The 17,875-nt window shown below is 48.4% G+C and overlaps 1 protein-coding gene across 1 annotated transcript in view; it reads right to left on the bottom strand.

Annotated features, from left to right (window-relative positions):
* LOC144136354 (uncharacterized) overlaps window positions 1-17,875 on the bottom strand; it is a 44,833-nt gene that overhangs the window by 9,091 nt on the left and 17,867 nt on the right. The window contains exon 2 of the mRNA XM_077668610.1: window positions 868-1,850. Coding sequence (XP_077524736.1) covers window positions 868-1,850 — 983 coding nt within the window. The remainder of the gene's footprint in view (window positions 1-867; window positions 1,851-17,875) is intronic.

Here is a 17,875-nt window from a genome sequence, read left to right as displayed (position 1 = left end):
ACCGCGCATAAGAAACTGCTTCGCCGCAGCTCAAGTTACTTGCGAAACCGCCGTTAATATCGATGGCTGTGCTATGTTTTTGGCTTGTTCTAGCCTATGATGCTCAGTTTTTACTGAAAGTAGCCTCCTCTTTGTTAAAATGTGATAATCTCTCGATACTGGCCAACTTCAATTTCCCCCCAGTGTCCCTGTAACCATGCGCGGCGAGAGAGAGCTACAATTAACAGTCAGCACTCGGCACATAGCGTTGCATTTGTTTTCTGCCTGGTGACTTTCTGGGTTATCACACTTGGCCAGTTCCTTAAGCTTCATTTGTCGGTCTCATCGCCGCTCAGTGCTCAGCGCAAAATGCGTATTAGTAGTGCAGCCTATTCCAGCGCCACGTAGTAGTCATCATTTTCATAGCAAGTCGAAAAAAAAAACGAACTTATGATGATCCAGGTCTCCGGAACGTGCACTGACAAGGCGTCCGAAAGTAAGCAGTTGTTTAGCTTAATTATCAATTTCAAATTATTTTAGCTTCTGTTTAACTCGCCTAAAAAAATTTTGATATTGTGAAACAATACGAAGATTTCTCTCATCTACACTAGCATGGCCCGGCTTTGGCCTAATGGCGAGTTCTCAAACATGATTATTACTTGGCGTACCGCTCATCAAGAATCACGCGAGTCATTTCATTTTGTTTTAGCTACTATGACTTCAGTCACATTATACCATCTGCTTCAACATACGAGGCTATCCGCTGCTGATAACCTCGAGACCTTAGCGTTTACTTCAAATGAAAACACCGAAAGTTAACCAGAACAATTCATGCACCGCCTTCGACGCTAAGGTGATTCCACACTAGTAAAGCGCCTGTTTACTCACCGGTGAGGCTCATGTCGAAGGACTCGGAGTCTATCTTCCGCAAGTCCTGGACCGTCCTCCAGGTAAGCGTGAGCAGCTGGTTTTGCGAGAGGTCAACAGTGATCAGGTTGGGCGCACCCATGAACATCTGCGCCGGAAGGATGCGTAACCGGTTGTGGGCCAGGTATAAGATGCTCAGCTGAGGCAGGCCGTCGAACGCCAGCGGGTCTACTTCGGTGACCCCGTTGTACTTGAGGTCCAGCTCCAGTAGCTTCGGCATGCCGCTGAACACTCGCGCTTCCAGCCTTTGGACCTTGTTCCGGAACATGTCGAGCCGAGAGACTCCCGAAAGACCTTTGAATGTCCGGTCGGTGAGGTTCTCGATGGCGTTGTCGCTCAGGTCTATTTCTTTGAGGTTCGAGAGTTCAGCAAAGGCCAGATCTTCAATTTTGGTGATCTCATTCCGTTCAAGAAACAGCTGCGTGAGTGCTGGCAACGACTGCAGGGCCCCAGCGGGAACCCTCGTAAGCTTGTTGTCGCCCAGCTCCAGCCTCTTCAGGCGCGGCAGTTGAGCGATGGACTCGTTCTCCAGGTCGGTTATTGCGTTTGAGTCGAGCGTCAGCCAGCCGAGCCGGGTAATATTGTAGAACGAACGTGACTTGAGCACGCCCAGGTCCGACTGCGTAAACTTGAGGCGTTCCAGCTGAGAGCAATGCCTCAGGGCTTCGGAGGGTACGAAGGTGAGCTTGTGCTTCAGGTCGAACGCGTTAAACGACAAGGCGACCACTGAGGGGTGGTTCTGGAATGACTTGAAGACGATGTGGTCAGGAGTTAAGGGCCTTGTGACGTAGCAAGACACGTCCGTTGCATCCTCCGTGAAGTCTTCGGCGTCACAACGGCAGTACATGGGTTGATCCATAAGCCGGCAGAGATTAGGCACCACCTCTGGCACATTGACAGAGGCCACGAACGGGATGATGCATGATGATATGATGAAGCAGAGGCTGGAAAGTAAAACGAAGATCATTTAGTATTTCAAATAAGGATGGACAGGTGGATCAACAAAACGCGTTTTTATTGCGCACTTATTCTTAATATCGTAGCCATATCGTAGCCGACACTTTTATATGACAGCTGGAGGTCTACAAGCCATAGGAAAGCATTGTTATGCAAACTATTTGCAATGTCCCACTGGATACCGGCTGTCTTCGTGCATTAACACAAGAGTTTCGCAGAGCTAATTTTAAACCTTAGTCAGCAATTTCAATACTGCTAGAACTGTCCGGTTATATTAGGCTTTGTGGACGAGCATTGCTCCGTCTATATTTGGTTTACCGTTGTCGCTCTTTATCCTAACTCTTCTAAAGGTCTGGAACTAAGCCAAAACAATAAAAGGTTTTGTTTTTGTGGAGAAACTTGCTTTGGGAATCAGCTCACCAGATGACTCCCACATACTGTCTAACGCCAGCAGGAAGTCCATTAATTTCAAACAGCTGCGGTAGCCGCAAACACAAAAGTATAACAAGAAACTAAGCAGTGAACCCATCATTAAGCCTCTCCTAGTTTAGATCCAACAAAGAGAACGAAGCCGCCAAAAACACCACTATGAAAGTGGCGGCTGCAGGCGCACTTCTAAACGGCTCGCTATCGCCTCTGATCGGTTCAATCGTGCGAGGTCCCGATTTACCCAAAGGGCTTCAATCAAGCTGAGTGGGCAGACGCAGAAAGGCGACGCAGCTCGACACTAACCCAATAAATGAGCGGTCGCTTACTGAGAGCATGCTGCGATGGCTCCCTGAAATTAATCTCGACTCAGCGGTGTAAACACGTAGCTTTCAGCCTTGGCGTCTTCAATGAGTTGGGCACTCTGGCAACCGGATATAGCTTCACTTGTGCGCTTATTAGTTGCTTTTCGCGCCATTTTACTTCGTTCTTTTTTTTTTCGCCCCTCGCTGTATCTTTTCTCAACACCCGAATCTGCCTGATTTGTTCGAGGAGCACAGTGCCCTCTTTCATCTTTTTCTGTCTGCGTCAGATTCTTTGTGCTTTGTTTATTTCTATGAAGTCGCAGCTTCCCAAAGTCGCAGTTGCAATAGCGCGGTTGCCACACATTACCATACGACAAGCTTCTTCAATCCAGGTACTTTATTCTGCGCGAGTTTTGTCAAGCATATGCCAATAGTCTTTACGGTGGCTCAACCACCACGGCATTCTGCCGTAAAGAATTATATCGACACTGCATACCCAGCCGGGGTTGCACCATTCTTGGTAGGAATGCAGTGCACAATGAAATAAATGAGAGCAACAATGCTGCTTGAAAGCACGAACTGATGGGCGAGTTGGTTATGCATGATAAACGTGAAGCAGTATGATATACGTGAAACTCCTTCCTCTGCTCTCTTCTAGGCCTTGGGCCTTGCGCTGTTTCGCGTATAACAATGCTGTGGTGAATGAATGACGAAACAGTGTCACAGTCAGCATTAAGTGCACTGCTGCAGGCTTCATAAACAGCGGCCATTGTTCACGCTTCTGCCACCGTAAAGCCAAAGAAATTCAGTCGCTTTGCAGCGCTCAGTTGCACCCTCACGTTGTAACTATGGCTAGATGAATATCATACCACGACAATGAAACAGTGTCTCGATCTATAACGCAAAAGGCTGCAGTTAATGCCGTATCAATGACCTCGCGTTGCACAGCATCATAAGCACACTGTTGAAATTATCGCTCAAAATATAACCGCAGATACGCCTGCAGCTTTATTTTGCGAATAACTACGCTTGGCGTGTTGCTTCACACTAAGGTGCACATGCAACATAGAGTTGGTGGGGCACAATGTGCCCCGGATCCAAAGTGGCAAAAAGTGCAGCGAGGCGGACACCGCTGTTGCCATGGGATATTCGGTTTTGTATTATTTTTATTTGCACACGAAAAAGGGGTCCACAAAATATGAGACATCCGGCGAATAACAATAAAGAAAATGATAAGGAATCCCGTTTAGAAACCTTTTTTTCCTCCATTGTTATAACTTATTTGCCTGCTTAGAACCCACATTACTATATTTCTTTTTGTAAATCTTACGCGGGCATGAATTAACCAGATCCGAAAAACTAAGCCTGCAAGTATAGTCGTCGCACAGGTTTAAAGATAAACCTCCAATAAAGCACGCAAACAGGTACAAGGTGAATTAATGGTGCAGTTAATTTCATGCAGATCTTCGGGCATTTTGCATTCAGACACGTGAGTGTACGGCGCAGCAAACATAAACGGAACCACTTCTTCTGACTAGTGCACGGCGATGAGCCCGTTCTTGTGCGCTTCTCTTTTTTCCTCTCTTTGTCCCAGTTTATATCGGGCTGCCGCTACGCTTCGAGTGGCGTGGTGGTCACCATTGTTCCGCCGTTTTTAATACCTCTAGGAAGCAGTCAGGGAAGTTTCGAACAACTTAAATTCCGTGGGGGGTAAGCAGTTCCTCTCACCCGGCTCTTCAAATGGTTCGCTGAAACGATTACCCGGATATTGAAAGGAAACAGCCTCGAAAGAACCCAAATCTAGCAAACAATTCGCTAAAGTGGCACGACTGCTCCACCCCATGTGCCTCAGTAGTTGCCACTTGCTTCTTGAGCCGACTGTGCTTTATATTTATCTTTAATTTTTCTTCTCGTTCGAAAACGATTTGCTGGCTGAAATGAAATCGGAGTTTTCTAGCAGAGAAAATTGTAGGCACACCGCCGCATTGCTCTCACTCGGCCTCTGGTCACTGAGTGGTGCTTGCGAAAGTGCACTGTTTTAGCCAACGAGAGTTCTCCCGGAGTGTGCAACTTTGCTCATCATGTTGTTATTATCATTGATGTCATTATTATTACTACTATTATTACTAAAATTATTACTGAGTTCACTTTGTTCTTTCTGCGCAGAATTTATGGCCCTAGCAAATCATGCAGCCTCGATAACCCAGCCTTCAAATACCATATTCCCTCTTTGCACGCGCATTTTTTTCTCATGTTTTTTGTGTTGGTTGTTATTTAAGAAGCCAATCGTATAACTTTCTTAGTGATAACACATTTTACACAGTCTATGCACAAAAATTGCACTTCACCAGGTAGGCAGACATGGAAATGAAAATAGTTAAAAAGAAAATTATTCCCTACCATTGACTTCGTAACCACTGCTATCAACCTGGCTTTGAAAGTTCGAAGTGCGGGAATTTTCTTTCGTCTTTCAAGATGTCGCAGAGCACTTCTAAAACAGCGTTAGCTTGTCAGACTGCAAGCTGAACTTTGTGCAACTTAGAGCAAGTGAACTTGGCCCTTAGATTTCCAAGCTGGATCGGCAGTGCCAGGCGTCACCATGCACAATTTCTTGATTCGATGGCTTTCGATTGAGGCCATGCCATTATGGGTGATGGCTGGAACACTCATCGAAACTTAGAGGCCGCTTGTGCGAAGTATGTTGACGCGATGTTCAAACATTAGATTCTTCATTTTCCCTTTTTGAGGCATTGCTGCTTCGCTGCTTTCTGTTTGGGCGCCCGCTGCGTCGCCTCTGCTACGAGCTGCTCTGCGTCTCCTAGCTATTTTTGTTTATCTCTTCAACGCAGCTGCGCAAGGCACCAGCGCGCGTTTGTGCGCGTACTTGCGACGTATGCTTGATGTTCGCCTCTGGCGTTCATTCGGGACGGATGCTTTTGACTGGCGCGACGCGCCTGCCAAGTACAGCGTAATCGAACTTCAAGAGCTTGGCGAATACGCCGTGAGGAAAGAACATGTCAGCAATCCCTTCGCACGGTGCGAAAAATTACGGCATCTGTATGCTTTGGCAGAGATCTTTTTCTGACGGCGGTGGCATACAACAGAAAAAAATAATTGTCCGTGACGTGCCAACTTAGTCGCCTTCGGTTTTTAAAGAAGATTTTCACGTCAAAATTGCTTCGATGCGCTTAGAACCACCTGTCATTTCGCGCGCAAGTTCTTGTCGTTATGATATTTTTTCTCAAGGAACTAGTGTAGCTTGTGCCAGTGGCATGCCTCTACACTATATTACGAAATGTGACGTTTTCTTGATTACTCGAAAGCGTAAACCGATAATTTGTCGTAATAATTCGTTTTAATTTTTATATTCGGTGGTATTCGACAGATATTGCTACAGAGCCAAAATTATCACGAGGATACTAACGAAGCCGCTGGTCTGAAGGAAATGGACACCCCAGAGATAACAAAAATGGAAGTAAAGAAAGCTTTACAAGCAATGCAAAGGAGGAAAGAGGGAGGTGAGAAACAAGTGACTACACAGTTATTGAAGGAATATGTGGAAATTGTGTCAGAAAAAAACTTGCCACTCTATTTACGCTGTACCTCATGACATCGATAGGTCCGGAACCTTTAAAGAGCGCTGACATTATCTTAATCCATCAGAAAGGGGACGCGAATAATGTGAAAAATTACGGACCGATCAGCCTACAATCCATCGCCTATAAAGGTATTTCCTAAGGTCAATGCCAACCGAATTATGTTTGCCTTTACTTCAGTCAACCAAAGGACAAACATAGCTTTCGGAAACGTTACTCAACAATAGGAAATATTCACAACATCAGTAAGGTGCACAAAAATTTGCAAATTATAACCATGTACTACATGCAGCTATCACAAATCACGAGCTAGCACTTCACTCAGTGAAAATCTCCGCAGTCATTAGCATGTGGAAGAGGTGTATGTAAAGGCCTGGAAAATACCTACAGGGTGTTTCACATAACTTGAACCAAGGATGAAAAAAACTCGGTTCACCTGGGCTAGGCGAGACTATCGACATATTGTTCCCTGTCGTCACTTTAGGATCACGTGCCTTTCGTTACATTGTAGACGGGGTTAAAAAGCAAGCAATCCAGATTTTGTAGCAACGTACCTCTTACGTAGTCCTTTATTCCAGCATTTAAAAAACTCCGAAAAATGTGAAAAAAAAACACGTGACTATGCTCATGAGCTTCCGTATTCCTGCGCTCCCGGCCGTGTTTTCCACAAACGCAACATGCCCTCTGACCGTGCCCAAGTGAGCCGCCACCGGTCAGTTCGGCGGCTGCACAAATATACAAATAAAGAAAACAGAGGCTAGCTTTAGGCTAATACGAGACTTCACTAGCCGCCGGGGTGGCTCAGTGTGCCTGGCACTCGGCTCGGCTGCTGACCCGAAAGACGCTGGTTCGATCCCGGCCGCGGCGGTCGAATTTCGATGGAGGCAAAATCCTGGAGGCTCGTGTAATGTGCGAGGTCAGTGCACGTTAAAGAACCCCAGGGGGTCGAAATTTTCGGAGCCCTTCACTACGGCGTCCCTCCTAGCCTAAGCCGCTTTGGGGCGTTAAAGCCCAATAGCCATAAACAAGACTTCACTGATTTCTCTTCCTTTTTTTGTTTTGTCAGTGTGATGACTCAGTGAAAGCTACATCTGAATTGGCTGTCAGTGGCCTGCCTATCGCTTATCCCAGATCATGGCACTCGCATTCTACGTTCCAGATATAAAAAGCAGATATGAACTTAGACTACAGGAAGTGAATTAAATGGCATTCTAAAGTATTCTTATGTCCCTTGGTCGCTTCTTTCGCGCCATGATGCTTTTGTTGTTGTTTTTTCCTGAGCCTTTGGAAATCAGCAAACTGTCTGAGAAAATTTTAGAACACGCCCTTGGTTTTCTTATGGTTGACGATAGTTTAGCCTTCAACGCAAAAACACGGTACTGCACGCGGCACATGTGGGATGAACTCGGACTCTGCCGTCGGCCATTGTTCGCGTCTTTGGCTGGAGGCCGCCTTCATCGCGACGAAGCAGGAAGGAACCGCCTGTCCCATCATGCAAGCGGCTTTCGATTGTTCAAGCTGTCGCAGCTAGGACCACGTGTGCTGGCTTTTCGGCAAATGGGGACCCGCAGCCATCCGTATACCCCCCCCCCCCCCCCCCCGCCCCTCCCTTACTTTCGCCCGCAAACAAAATGGAGGCTTCAAAGTCGGACAGAAAGAAGTAGGTCGAAGTGTCTGGACAAGCCTCCGAAGTCGCCTCGGTGTGGTGGCGGCCAAGCAAACTCGCCACCACGGCTCCTGCGTTACGTATTCTTGCGCTGTGTTTCTGTACGAATCCGTGCCGCGTACCCATCTCGTATTCCTTAACCAAGCTCGCCGTTGTACGAGCTTAAGAGGCTTTGGCTTGCGGTCGAAACACCCTTTCTTTTGCGTACGCAATCGCCAGCTCTGAACCTATTGTTAAACGAAGGCAACATTATCATCATAATCATCAGCCTGACTACGCCCACTGCAGGCCAAAGGCCACTCCCATATCTCTTCAATTAACCTTGTCCTGTGCAAGCTGCGGCCGCCCTGTCCCCGCAAACTTCTTAATCTCAGCCGCCCACCTAATTTTCTGCCGCCCCCTGCTACGCTTGCCTTCTCTTGGAATACAGTCCGTTACTCTTAACGACCATCGATTAACTTACCTCCGCATTACATGCCCTGCCCAGATCCATTTCTTTCTCTTGATTTCGAGTAGGATCTCATTAACCCATCTTTGATCCCTCACCCCCTCTGCCCGCTTCCGGTCTCTTAACGTTACACCTATCATTTTTCTTTCCATGGCTCGCTGCGTTGTCCTTAAACTAAGTTCAACCCTCTTCTTAAGCCTCCACGTTTCTGCTCCATATGTGAGTACCGGTAAGATACAGCTGTTGTATGCTTTTCTCGTGACGGGGATATTGGTGAACTGCCATTCATGATCTGAGAGTACCTGCTAAATGCGCTGCACCCCAATCTTATTATTCTATTTATTTCCCTCTCATGATCCGGATCTGCGGTCATCACCTGGCCCGAGTAGACGTATTCTCTGTTCCATTCCACCTCCTCGCTACTAACTGTAAACTGTTGTTCCCTTCCGAGACAATATCAGCGGGAAGTTTACTCATGCTTTCAGTGGCCGTCCTCTCTGCTTTCACATAGCGCGATGAGCACGGCTATGAAAGCATGTTTTCCGATTTTCTGGTTTGAATAAGAAGCTTTCTGTTAATGCACGTGCGACGTCTGTGACGTCAAGCCAAGTGGCACGTCTGCTCAGGGGTGTGATGCGGAATTTTCTTTCTTGACGGCTGCCATGCAATTAGTCTTTCTTGACATTTCTAAGCTACTATCACGAAACTCAATTCATTCGTTTGAAGCAAAGCACTCGCACGCAAACATGGCTAAACACTCTAGGGCTGCTGTTAATATATGAGAAAGTGCCATCAATTCTCTTTCTACTGGAGACGATGCTCGGGCGCTGCGATGAGAAGCTTTTGGACTGCACGGCGATGACAAAGAACAAGTATGAGAAACAACAAACTTAAGAGGCTCCCCGGGCCAGAAATGCTTTTGAAAAAAAAAACTACAACTGGAGGGATCGCCATTTTTTCGACAAAAATAAACCCTCAAAATAGACATAGAGCAGCCACCTTCCCAACTGCCTCCTCCAAGAGTTACTCATAAGTCTGCCCTTGGCGCCCTGTGACATTAGAAGTGATAAAATCGGCATATTTAACTTTTAAACGCGCATGCTCTCAACGAGACTGATATTTTACAAATGAAGGCATCGGGTATTCTAATGATCGCGGTATTGCAATCAATTCCTGACTCCAATCGCTACAACCTTTATTAAAATTCGGCTGGAAACAAGGCCTAGTTACAGTATGTCTATAGGATCTGAAAGAGGAGATGCGACAAGTAAGGTTGCTGGAAATAGCCACCTCTTTAGTTTCATGTGCCTGCAGAATGCCTTAGGAAATGGTGTTCCGGCACTGGTTCTGAGGCCCGAATACGCATGCCTCCGCCGTTTATGCCTTCGTCCCGTCCTCCCACCGACTTTGCAAATCAAGTTTCATGTGTCTAGCTAGCATTGGTTAGTTAAACATTGGTTAATTAAGGCTGCGATATTCCGAATTGTTTTGAGCCATACAGCTGGACAGCATTCAGCTACCCGAGAGCCCCATATTCAATAACAGTTCTTCACTTTAGTGCCTATTGTGGCCTCTATGCGGCATTTATAAATAAGATATTTACTCCGGTCGCATCGAATTGGAGGCGTCCTCCGCGCCGGCAGGTTTTCCTGAGATCAAAGAGGCCATCCTTCATGTTCTCCGACTGGCAGCAAGACAATGGACCGCATTCACAGACTGCTTCAGATCAGCTCTCCAAACCATTCTAGTATGAACGGGGTTTCTAATATCCGACCAATATCCTGAAGCATATCAACCCCCTGCATCCCTTCTCCAGCGTTGCCAGCAATTATGAAGTCTTAGAAAAAGTTCCACAACTGTGAAACATAGATATTGACCACAAAATCGCACATACCAATAAGGGCCCAAAATTACGCTCGCAACCAAAAGTATCACCTTGGGAGATTGCCACCTCATTGCAACAGTTTCTTAAACTCTGCTGCGACTTGTCTAAAATCAAGCCGTCCGCATAAATACTTTATCATCCGTTAGAAACTCCCGATTACCAATTATGTCTGAATCCCACATTTACTAGCACGTAAAGGTGTGATTGGTCTCAGAACCCAATCGAATGCTCTATTTGGTTTGGTTTCGGGACCGCCCCCAGAATTTATTGTGACAGGTGTGGTTCGACTGAAGCTTTGTTTTTTCGAATGCACAATGGTTGCAGCCGAGAGATCTTGCTTTCCGGCGAAAATGGAGACCATGCATTCGGTCTGGGGGCGGGGGTCCGATTTAAATAAGGAAATTCTTGAACTTTCTTCGTTGATAAAAATACCATGCCGACTCACAGGAAAGCGGTCGCTCCCGCCGCATCCTCCCCTCACTAAATCCTCCCCAGCTGAAAACACGCACAGGAAAACACAAGCCGCAGAGAGACTCACAGCTGAGGCCCAGCCGTATGGGAAGCTCGCACGTTTATATATCGTGCCAAGCCGACAACGAGAAGCTGCGTCCCCTTGCACTTTCAGCCGTTTTCTGTGAGACCGCCCGCGGCCGTTGCGTCACCATTTCAATCCGGAATAATAAAACTTCCGCCCACTGCCCCAGAAGAATACAAAAACAAAGTCCACGCGACGAGGAATTCGGCCAGGAAAGCTAAAATCTATGGCAGAAAGTAAAACTGGTGGCCAGTGACTTCTGACTCGCACCTGGCGGTCACATGCCAGGAGTCAGCCGATGCAGCCATGCCGCTGGGGAAGGGCCTCGCCTACGAGCCCCGTTTATCGCGGTCCCCGCAATAAATTTTCGCAAGAGGGTGAGGCAGATGGAGAGGGCAGCCACCGTAATACACCTTCTCTCCTCACCGGAACACAGCGTTTGCGCTGTACTCGAGAACAGCAGGGATGGGGAGGGGGCGGCACACGAGAAAGGCTGCCCTTGCCGCCGACACCAGGTTGCCTCGGGCTACGGCCGCTAGGGGTCGGAAGCTGCGTTTCGTTGTGTGCGTGTGTAGCGGGAGGTGAGGGTAACGCAAAGTGTCCCGGAGCGCCCACGCCGCCGTGTAGATAACACGAGCTGCTCACGCACCGGTCGAGCCCACGCGTCACGTGGCTGCGTACGGCCAGGTGGTCGCTCTTTGGTGCAGCTCAGCGCGGCATCGTTGCTCGCATGCTGGGCACTTGAAAAGCGCATTTATGTACCAGCGAGATTGAGCGCGGGACCTTCGCTGAGGGCCGCCTCTGAACGGAGACAGGGTTCGGCTCATGATTGTAGGGCTGGGTTACTGACCTGGGCCAAGAACACACAAGCTATGATCCCTCACAGCTTCATCCTCATTTGCAGCTGACGTGCTGTTTGGCGGAAACGTGAAGGTATACGAGATGATACTAGACGCATTATGTTTTTCTTCTCGTATGTGCTCGCGTTGCCGAAACAGCGCATCATCTCTCATGTCGAACACCACAACAAGCCAGCTAGCCGAACGTGAAGCATCGCTTATTTTTTACCTTGCGGCGCGTTCATTCCGTGACGCCACTTATAACACCTCGGAGGCACAGCTGCATGTATTAGGTAGGGGTGTTGGCATTGAATTATAAACGAAACATATTGTATTGCTTTGGAGGTGGGCAGGTGTGATGCGGTAACTAACACCTCAGCTTTCAAGCTTATCGCATCAGACCGGCAGCCGCACTGGTCGAGATCCATCTGCAATGGCTGGTGGAACGGCCGAAGGTAATGGGCACTGCCATTAGTGAACGAACTGAGGCGCCACCTGAGAGGACGACACGACACACTTCCGAATTAATGCTTATTCACGTTAATTGAGTCTTCTTAAAGCAGGAACTGCCGGAATCTCACGCGACGAGAAAGCAGAATCTGACGGTTGCGTTAGACTATCTCGGGCCGCTCGAAATCACTGCATAGGCTTATGTGACCGTCGTCACCTCTCTGGAATTATGTATTACCATGACTCTAGACTGGCACGGCTCGTATCGAATTGGACTGCTTAGAATCAATTTCAATCACCTTGATGTCCCTAACCTTCCATAATTATCAAGCTGAGTGTTCCATTCGGCGATACGGAGCAGAGCCCTGAATCCGCGGAGCAACACAAAATCCGTGTCGACTAATAAGTACTCGCGATTCGAATCCTAATCGCCCATTGAAGCACACTTCACGGTTCGCCGAGCAAGAAAACGTGCTCCGAATAGCCGACTGGAATACGCCATTAGTATGCCTGAGCATTATGTTTCGTCCCAGTACGGCCATTGTGGCCAGCTAAACACTCACGTCTTCGTAATCACATTAGTGAGCGACGGCCTGGGCTACCATACATGATATTGCACATACGCCTCGCTACAAATATTCATTGTCTCAGCGCGGCTTGCTACCGAGTCAAGCTCGGTGCGTAACCCTTCGAACCGACCGCTCGAGCTTTTGGAGATCTGTGAGGCAGGATCAAATAGTGATTGCGTTGCTGTGCTTTCATTTCATTTCAGCAAACAATGTACTAAACAAGTAAGCGCTTCTTGCTGTTTAATTTCTTACAAGGATATATGAATGAGGAGACAAAAGAAAAAAAAAACGGTGTCATAGGACTGCTTAAACAAAAGCTCCAGCGTTTCCCTGCCGTCTTAAGACGATGTTGTCTAGGTAGGAGCCATGGGGATGGAAGCGCTGGGCTGGGGCGGGAGCGGTGCCATCGGTCGCCACGGCGTTCAGGTAAGGCTCGCACTGCATGCGTTAAGGGGAAATGCAGCGGTAACATTGCTGTCACGTTTCCGCCCGGGTGAGGGGGAAAAGCTCTTGAGGTCACCTCTTTTTTTCGACTTTCTTTCAAGGTCACCAGATTCTAAAAGCCTTGACGTTTTTGAAAGCCCGCCCGTGAAAAAAGTCCTAATGCCCAAACAAAACCAGTGAAAGAGCGCTCTACGAGCCACTCCCAACGAAGCCAAATTGCGCTTTGACTATTGTTGACGTCTCGAGACTAACAGTTGGGAGCTTCAACGCCATGACAGTGACTGATCGCAACTTCACCGAACAAGAAGGCCGCATCCCAGCAAACTTTTTTGTTCGGCGGATGAAAGCCGACACCTGCGGTAACTCAACTCATGGCTTTGCGTTTAGTGTAACCGCTGTCTGGGTCAAAGGAAAGCTGCTGGCCCGCGTACGGCGCGTCTAGTAGCAGACAAGCGCAGGCGTGAGCCGAATGCGCTTGGGCCGTAGTTTCGCAAATGCTGCTTACTGGCCATCAAGTAGGCACGCAGCTCTGACGAGCGGAGCTGGCCTTCGTAGTAGCGCTTTTTTTTTTTTTGCTTCAAGAAACCGGTAAGGCAGTGCCTCAAGGCGGATGCCGATGCACACAGCTCCGAAAGCAGGCCGACCCATCTTCTCTCCCAGTTATCGGCGTCTTGTCAAATTATACTTGAAATACTAAAGGCCCATAGGCGGTTTTACTGCTTCAGGCTAGACCGGCCATGGTAAAAGTTCCGATCGATATCACGCATCCTCTTCCCGTGCTGCTCCCTGTGCTCGTATGCCTCATGAATATCTACATATTCTAAGCTAAACAGCGGATAAATGGGTCACCCCTAGCGAAGCAGACTGGGGAAGGGGAAGAGAGGGGAAGGGGGCAATGCTTCTGTATTTATTTGCGATTGTATTAATCGACAAGGGGTTCATCATTTTTTTCTAGCGTAAAATATTTCTCGCTTGGGATAGAGGTGATGGGCACCACACCCTTGCTTTAAATGCGTCCCTTCTTAAGTTGGGCTATTTAACGCTCAACTTCCTAACATAGCGCCAACCCGGTCGCGGCAGTCGCGTTTCGATGGAGAGGAAACGTAAAGGCGCCCGCGCGCCGTGCGTTATCCCTGCACGTTAAAGTTCCTCAGGAGGTCGAAATTATTCCCGAGCCCTCCACCACGGCAGCCCTTTTTCGCCTTCTTCGTTCACTCCCTCCTTCCTTCCTCCGTTCCCTCACGGCGCGACTGAGGTGCCACCAAGTAGTGAGGCAGTTATTGCGCCATTCCCTTCCCTCAAAAGTGGCAAATGCTGCCCGCAATGCGAATCCAAAGAGTTGATGTGCTCTTGTAGACGCTTATTAATGCAGCGTCCCATTTGACCCCTATAATCCGAACTGCAGATGAGCGGGATCTGCTATATCACTTCTATCCTGCAGTGCTCAGAATGGCACTGCTGCAAGTCCGCGCTCGTCACGTTTGTTTCCTTCCTGAGTCCTGTCTCTTGCGTGCTTTTCTTTTTTAAGATTTCCTTTATCGTTCGTAATATGTAGTCAGCTCAATGGTTGACGGGGATCGCTTTGACACCGCTTTTTGTTTTTATTTTTCAATATTTCGGACTTGAACTCCATCAGAAACCGTTAGGCTATAATAGCCACGAAATAGCGCCAATCATTTCTTTTCGCGTGCAAACGGAACTCATCACTAAAACGTTTATCGTTGTTGAGGAATCAGTATTCTCCTCTGCGTTGAATTCCTTGCTCGTGTGTCGTCGCTGGATCATTTGCTTAGGGGACTTATTTTGCTATACCGTTTGAAAACGGCGATTGCCCTTCCGTTCATCGCCGATCATCGCCACCGACCCGAATCAAAGCTCCTCGCCGCCAACTGGTTCAGGGAAGACGCCAACGCACCGCTAATATCCGAACGAGCACGGCGTAATAAGAGAACATGACTGAAGCCCCGAGGCCCGACATGCGCCAGCACGGTGGGTCTGCTTTTCACCAAGTCAGGGGAATCGCCCGCGGTCGCTCCTTCTACTCTCCGCGTCTTGCCTTTCTGCTAAATCGCGGCTCCGACGATCGGCACTCGCAGCAGCGCTGCTCGCGCTCACCCACTCCATCTTGCCGAGCTCCGCAGCCGACCCGGACCTTGGTCGGTGCTCGGTGTCGGTTTTCTTCTCCACCCAGAACGCCAGACTGGCACGCACGCGCGCTCCCCCCACCCCGTCCATCTGGCCTCGAAGCGCCACGGTAAATCGCCGCGGCGAAAGAAAAAACGTGCCCCTCGCATCGCTCGCTCACGGCGGCGGCAGCAGCGGTGGAATCGCAGTTGTTTAGAGGCCGTTGCACTCCGCCACAAGAACCACAGACGGCGGGTTACGCAAGCGAACCTCAAAAGCAACACAAAGCCTTAAAGCTGAAACAGCGAATGCTTCCAGGAACGACTCGCTCGCGGCTGCACTTTACGTCGTCATCCCTTCTTTCCGCTCTTTGCCGTTCCTCCTCTCGGTGGCCGCAGGAGTTAAGCCCCGCTGAATGCCACAAGTTTTTTATTCCGGCTGCACTCCTAGGCGCCCCCAAGATATCGCGCTCCTGCCGAGCAGCTCCACCCCGACTCGTGTAATCCCATTGCTACCGCGTAGCCCCCTCCGCACGAAGCGGTTGACTTCGTTCGTATTTGTTTCCTTCGTTCCCTTCGCCTTTATTACTCGCTGCATAAACAGGAAAGACATCCGCAGCAACTTTCTCCGTGAACTGTATTTCTCTCCGGGTGGCGGTTACGTAGCCACGCTGTCCCAAGCACGCCGGTCGGGCAGCCGGGTCAATAAATAACTGCGTCACGCGTACCTTGTCTGTGCTCTTGGACCTAGGCGTACCTGCAACTTTTTTGCTTGCTGTGTGCTTCGGGAATGAAACATTCGCCATCGATTACCCTTCCACTCGGCGTTAAAGAGGTCACTGCGCTCGTTTGGTATGCAAAATAGGTCCCCATAATCCTTTTTTGATTCTATCTTTGCATTTGCAATCACTATCAGCAGATGACTGAGTCGGCAAAATGACCTTACGAGCTAGTCGCCGATACCATGAGAAGTGGTTCCAGCGGATGCACATTGCAAGCCGAGCACCGCCACTTCAGACTTTTGACGGGCGCAAATTAAGGTTATTTCTCTCTCTCCCTCAAGCGGATTTAATAGATATCGCTGCCGTTTACGAGACCAAGGATAAGTTCAGTTCTATCCTTGGACATTGTGTTGTTGGTCGAGTTGGCATGAAGAAAGGAAAAAAAATAAAGCTTTTGAACTGGTTGAATGCAATTCCTCATGATAACGTACCAAGCAACGCAGACGCGTATTCTTGACTACATTGCGTAAGATTGCAACTCGTTTTAACGTGAAGAGAACGTAAGCGTTTCGACCTTCAACCACTTGAGCACGCCGAAAAATCGCAGGACTATGCATCTTTCATAAATCATATTACAACTTCCCTAAGCTCCGTGAGTCAATATTTCTAGCTCCCATGAGAACATCACGTCGCATCTGTAACTCCCTGAGCCTTTAGCGTTTACATAGATCAAAAACAGCCTTCATCAAATATTTTTTACCAACTACAACAAAAATTTGGAACCAGCTACCGGACAACATTGTCAACAAGTGCAACATTATGAAATTAAATTTAAACACGCAATAATAGAATTATTCCGCGAATAAATAGTATTGCATATCTTTCTCCAACGCAGTGTTTTAGCTCGTAAAATTTTCTTTTCCTTATTGTTCCTGCTTCCTATAGCCTCTCCGCGACTGCGCATTGACTAGCATCGTATTGTATCATTCACACTGTATTTATTGCACCACGTCACAGTGTATTGTACTACATTGTGTTGTATTTTATTAGCGTTGTATAATTCTCTGTACATAGCATTTATTTTGTCTTCCACGCGCCCCGTTAAGTAATGCCCCATTAGGGGCCCTTAAGGGCAAAATAAATGATGATGACGGTGAGCAGTAAAGTATATATTATATATAGATGTAGCTGGCTTTTTTCTGTGGACCTGATAAAAGAACTGTTTCCGGAACCACTGATGAGTCCCGCCATCGCGATGTAAACAACCATCTGGTATGTCCTTTCCACGCACATGTGCGGAGAGAACAAAGCACAAACAGCACACGTGACGAGTTGCACCTCAGCGGTGCAGTAGCCGAAGCGGTGTTCAATGCGAGCTGTGGGGAACGATGGCAGCTGTGCAGGTCTCCATAGCAGCACTTCAAAGGGGCCAATAAGCATCCGAGCTGTGTCAGTAATAGACTGTTTTGAAGAGAGGAACCGCCTACATTCACTCCGCTTTGCCCGCTATAAGGAGTGAGAGAACGGCTGGTCACCGCAAATAGGACACACTGGCCGCAACTGGTCGACAAGCCCGGCTTATATCAGCGATACCGCGATGCCGGAGACTTAAGCTACAGCTGGACCGCTTCAGATCATCAATGTGCACGCACTCGAGTGACCTCAGCACACAATAGGATCTGCCGTACCTCGCTCAATGCTATTTTCCTCCCATCCTGGCCTGTCCGCATCACGAGTGCATCCTAGGATACCCAGTGGCCATCATAATAACAAAAGGCTCATGTAGGGAGGGCCGACAAATGCCTGCAACACGCATGTGATTACCTCTTCGCCAGCGCCATCTATATGAAAGAGGCACGTCTGGGGCGCTCTTCCTAGCACCAGTGCTCATCGCTCACGCTATTCAACCCCCGAGGGAAGCTACGCTTACCCTTTGTGTTTTGCCCGTTTACGATTCTCATAAGGCGGACGACGACCGAAAGGAAGGGAGGGGGAGGGGGGGAG

This window comes from Amblyomma americanum, chromosome 6 (assembly GCF_052857255.1).
Source record: "Amblyomma americanum isolate KBUSLIRL-KWMA chromosome 6, ASM5285725v1, whole genome shotgun sequence".
Taxonomy (NCBI): Eukaryota; Metazoa; Arthropoda; class Arachnida; order Ixodida; family Ixodidae; genus Amblyomma; species Amblyomma americanum.
This window is presented reverse-complemented; position numbering and strand designations above follow the sequence as displayed.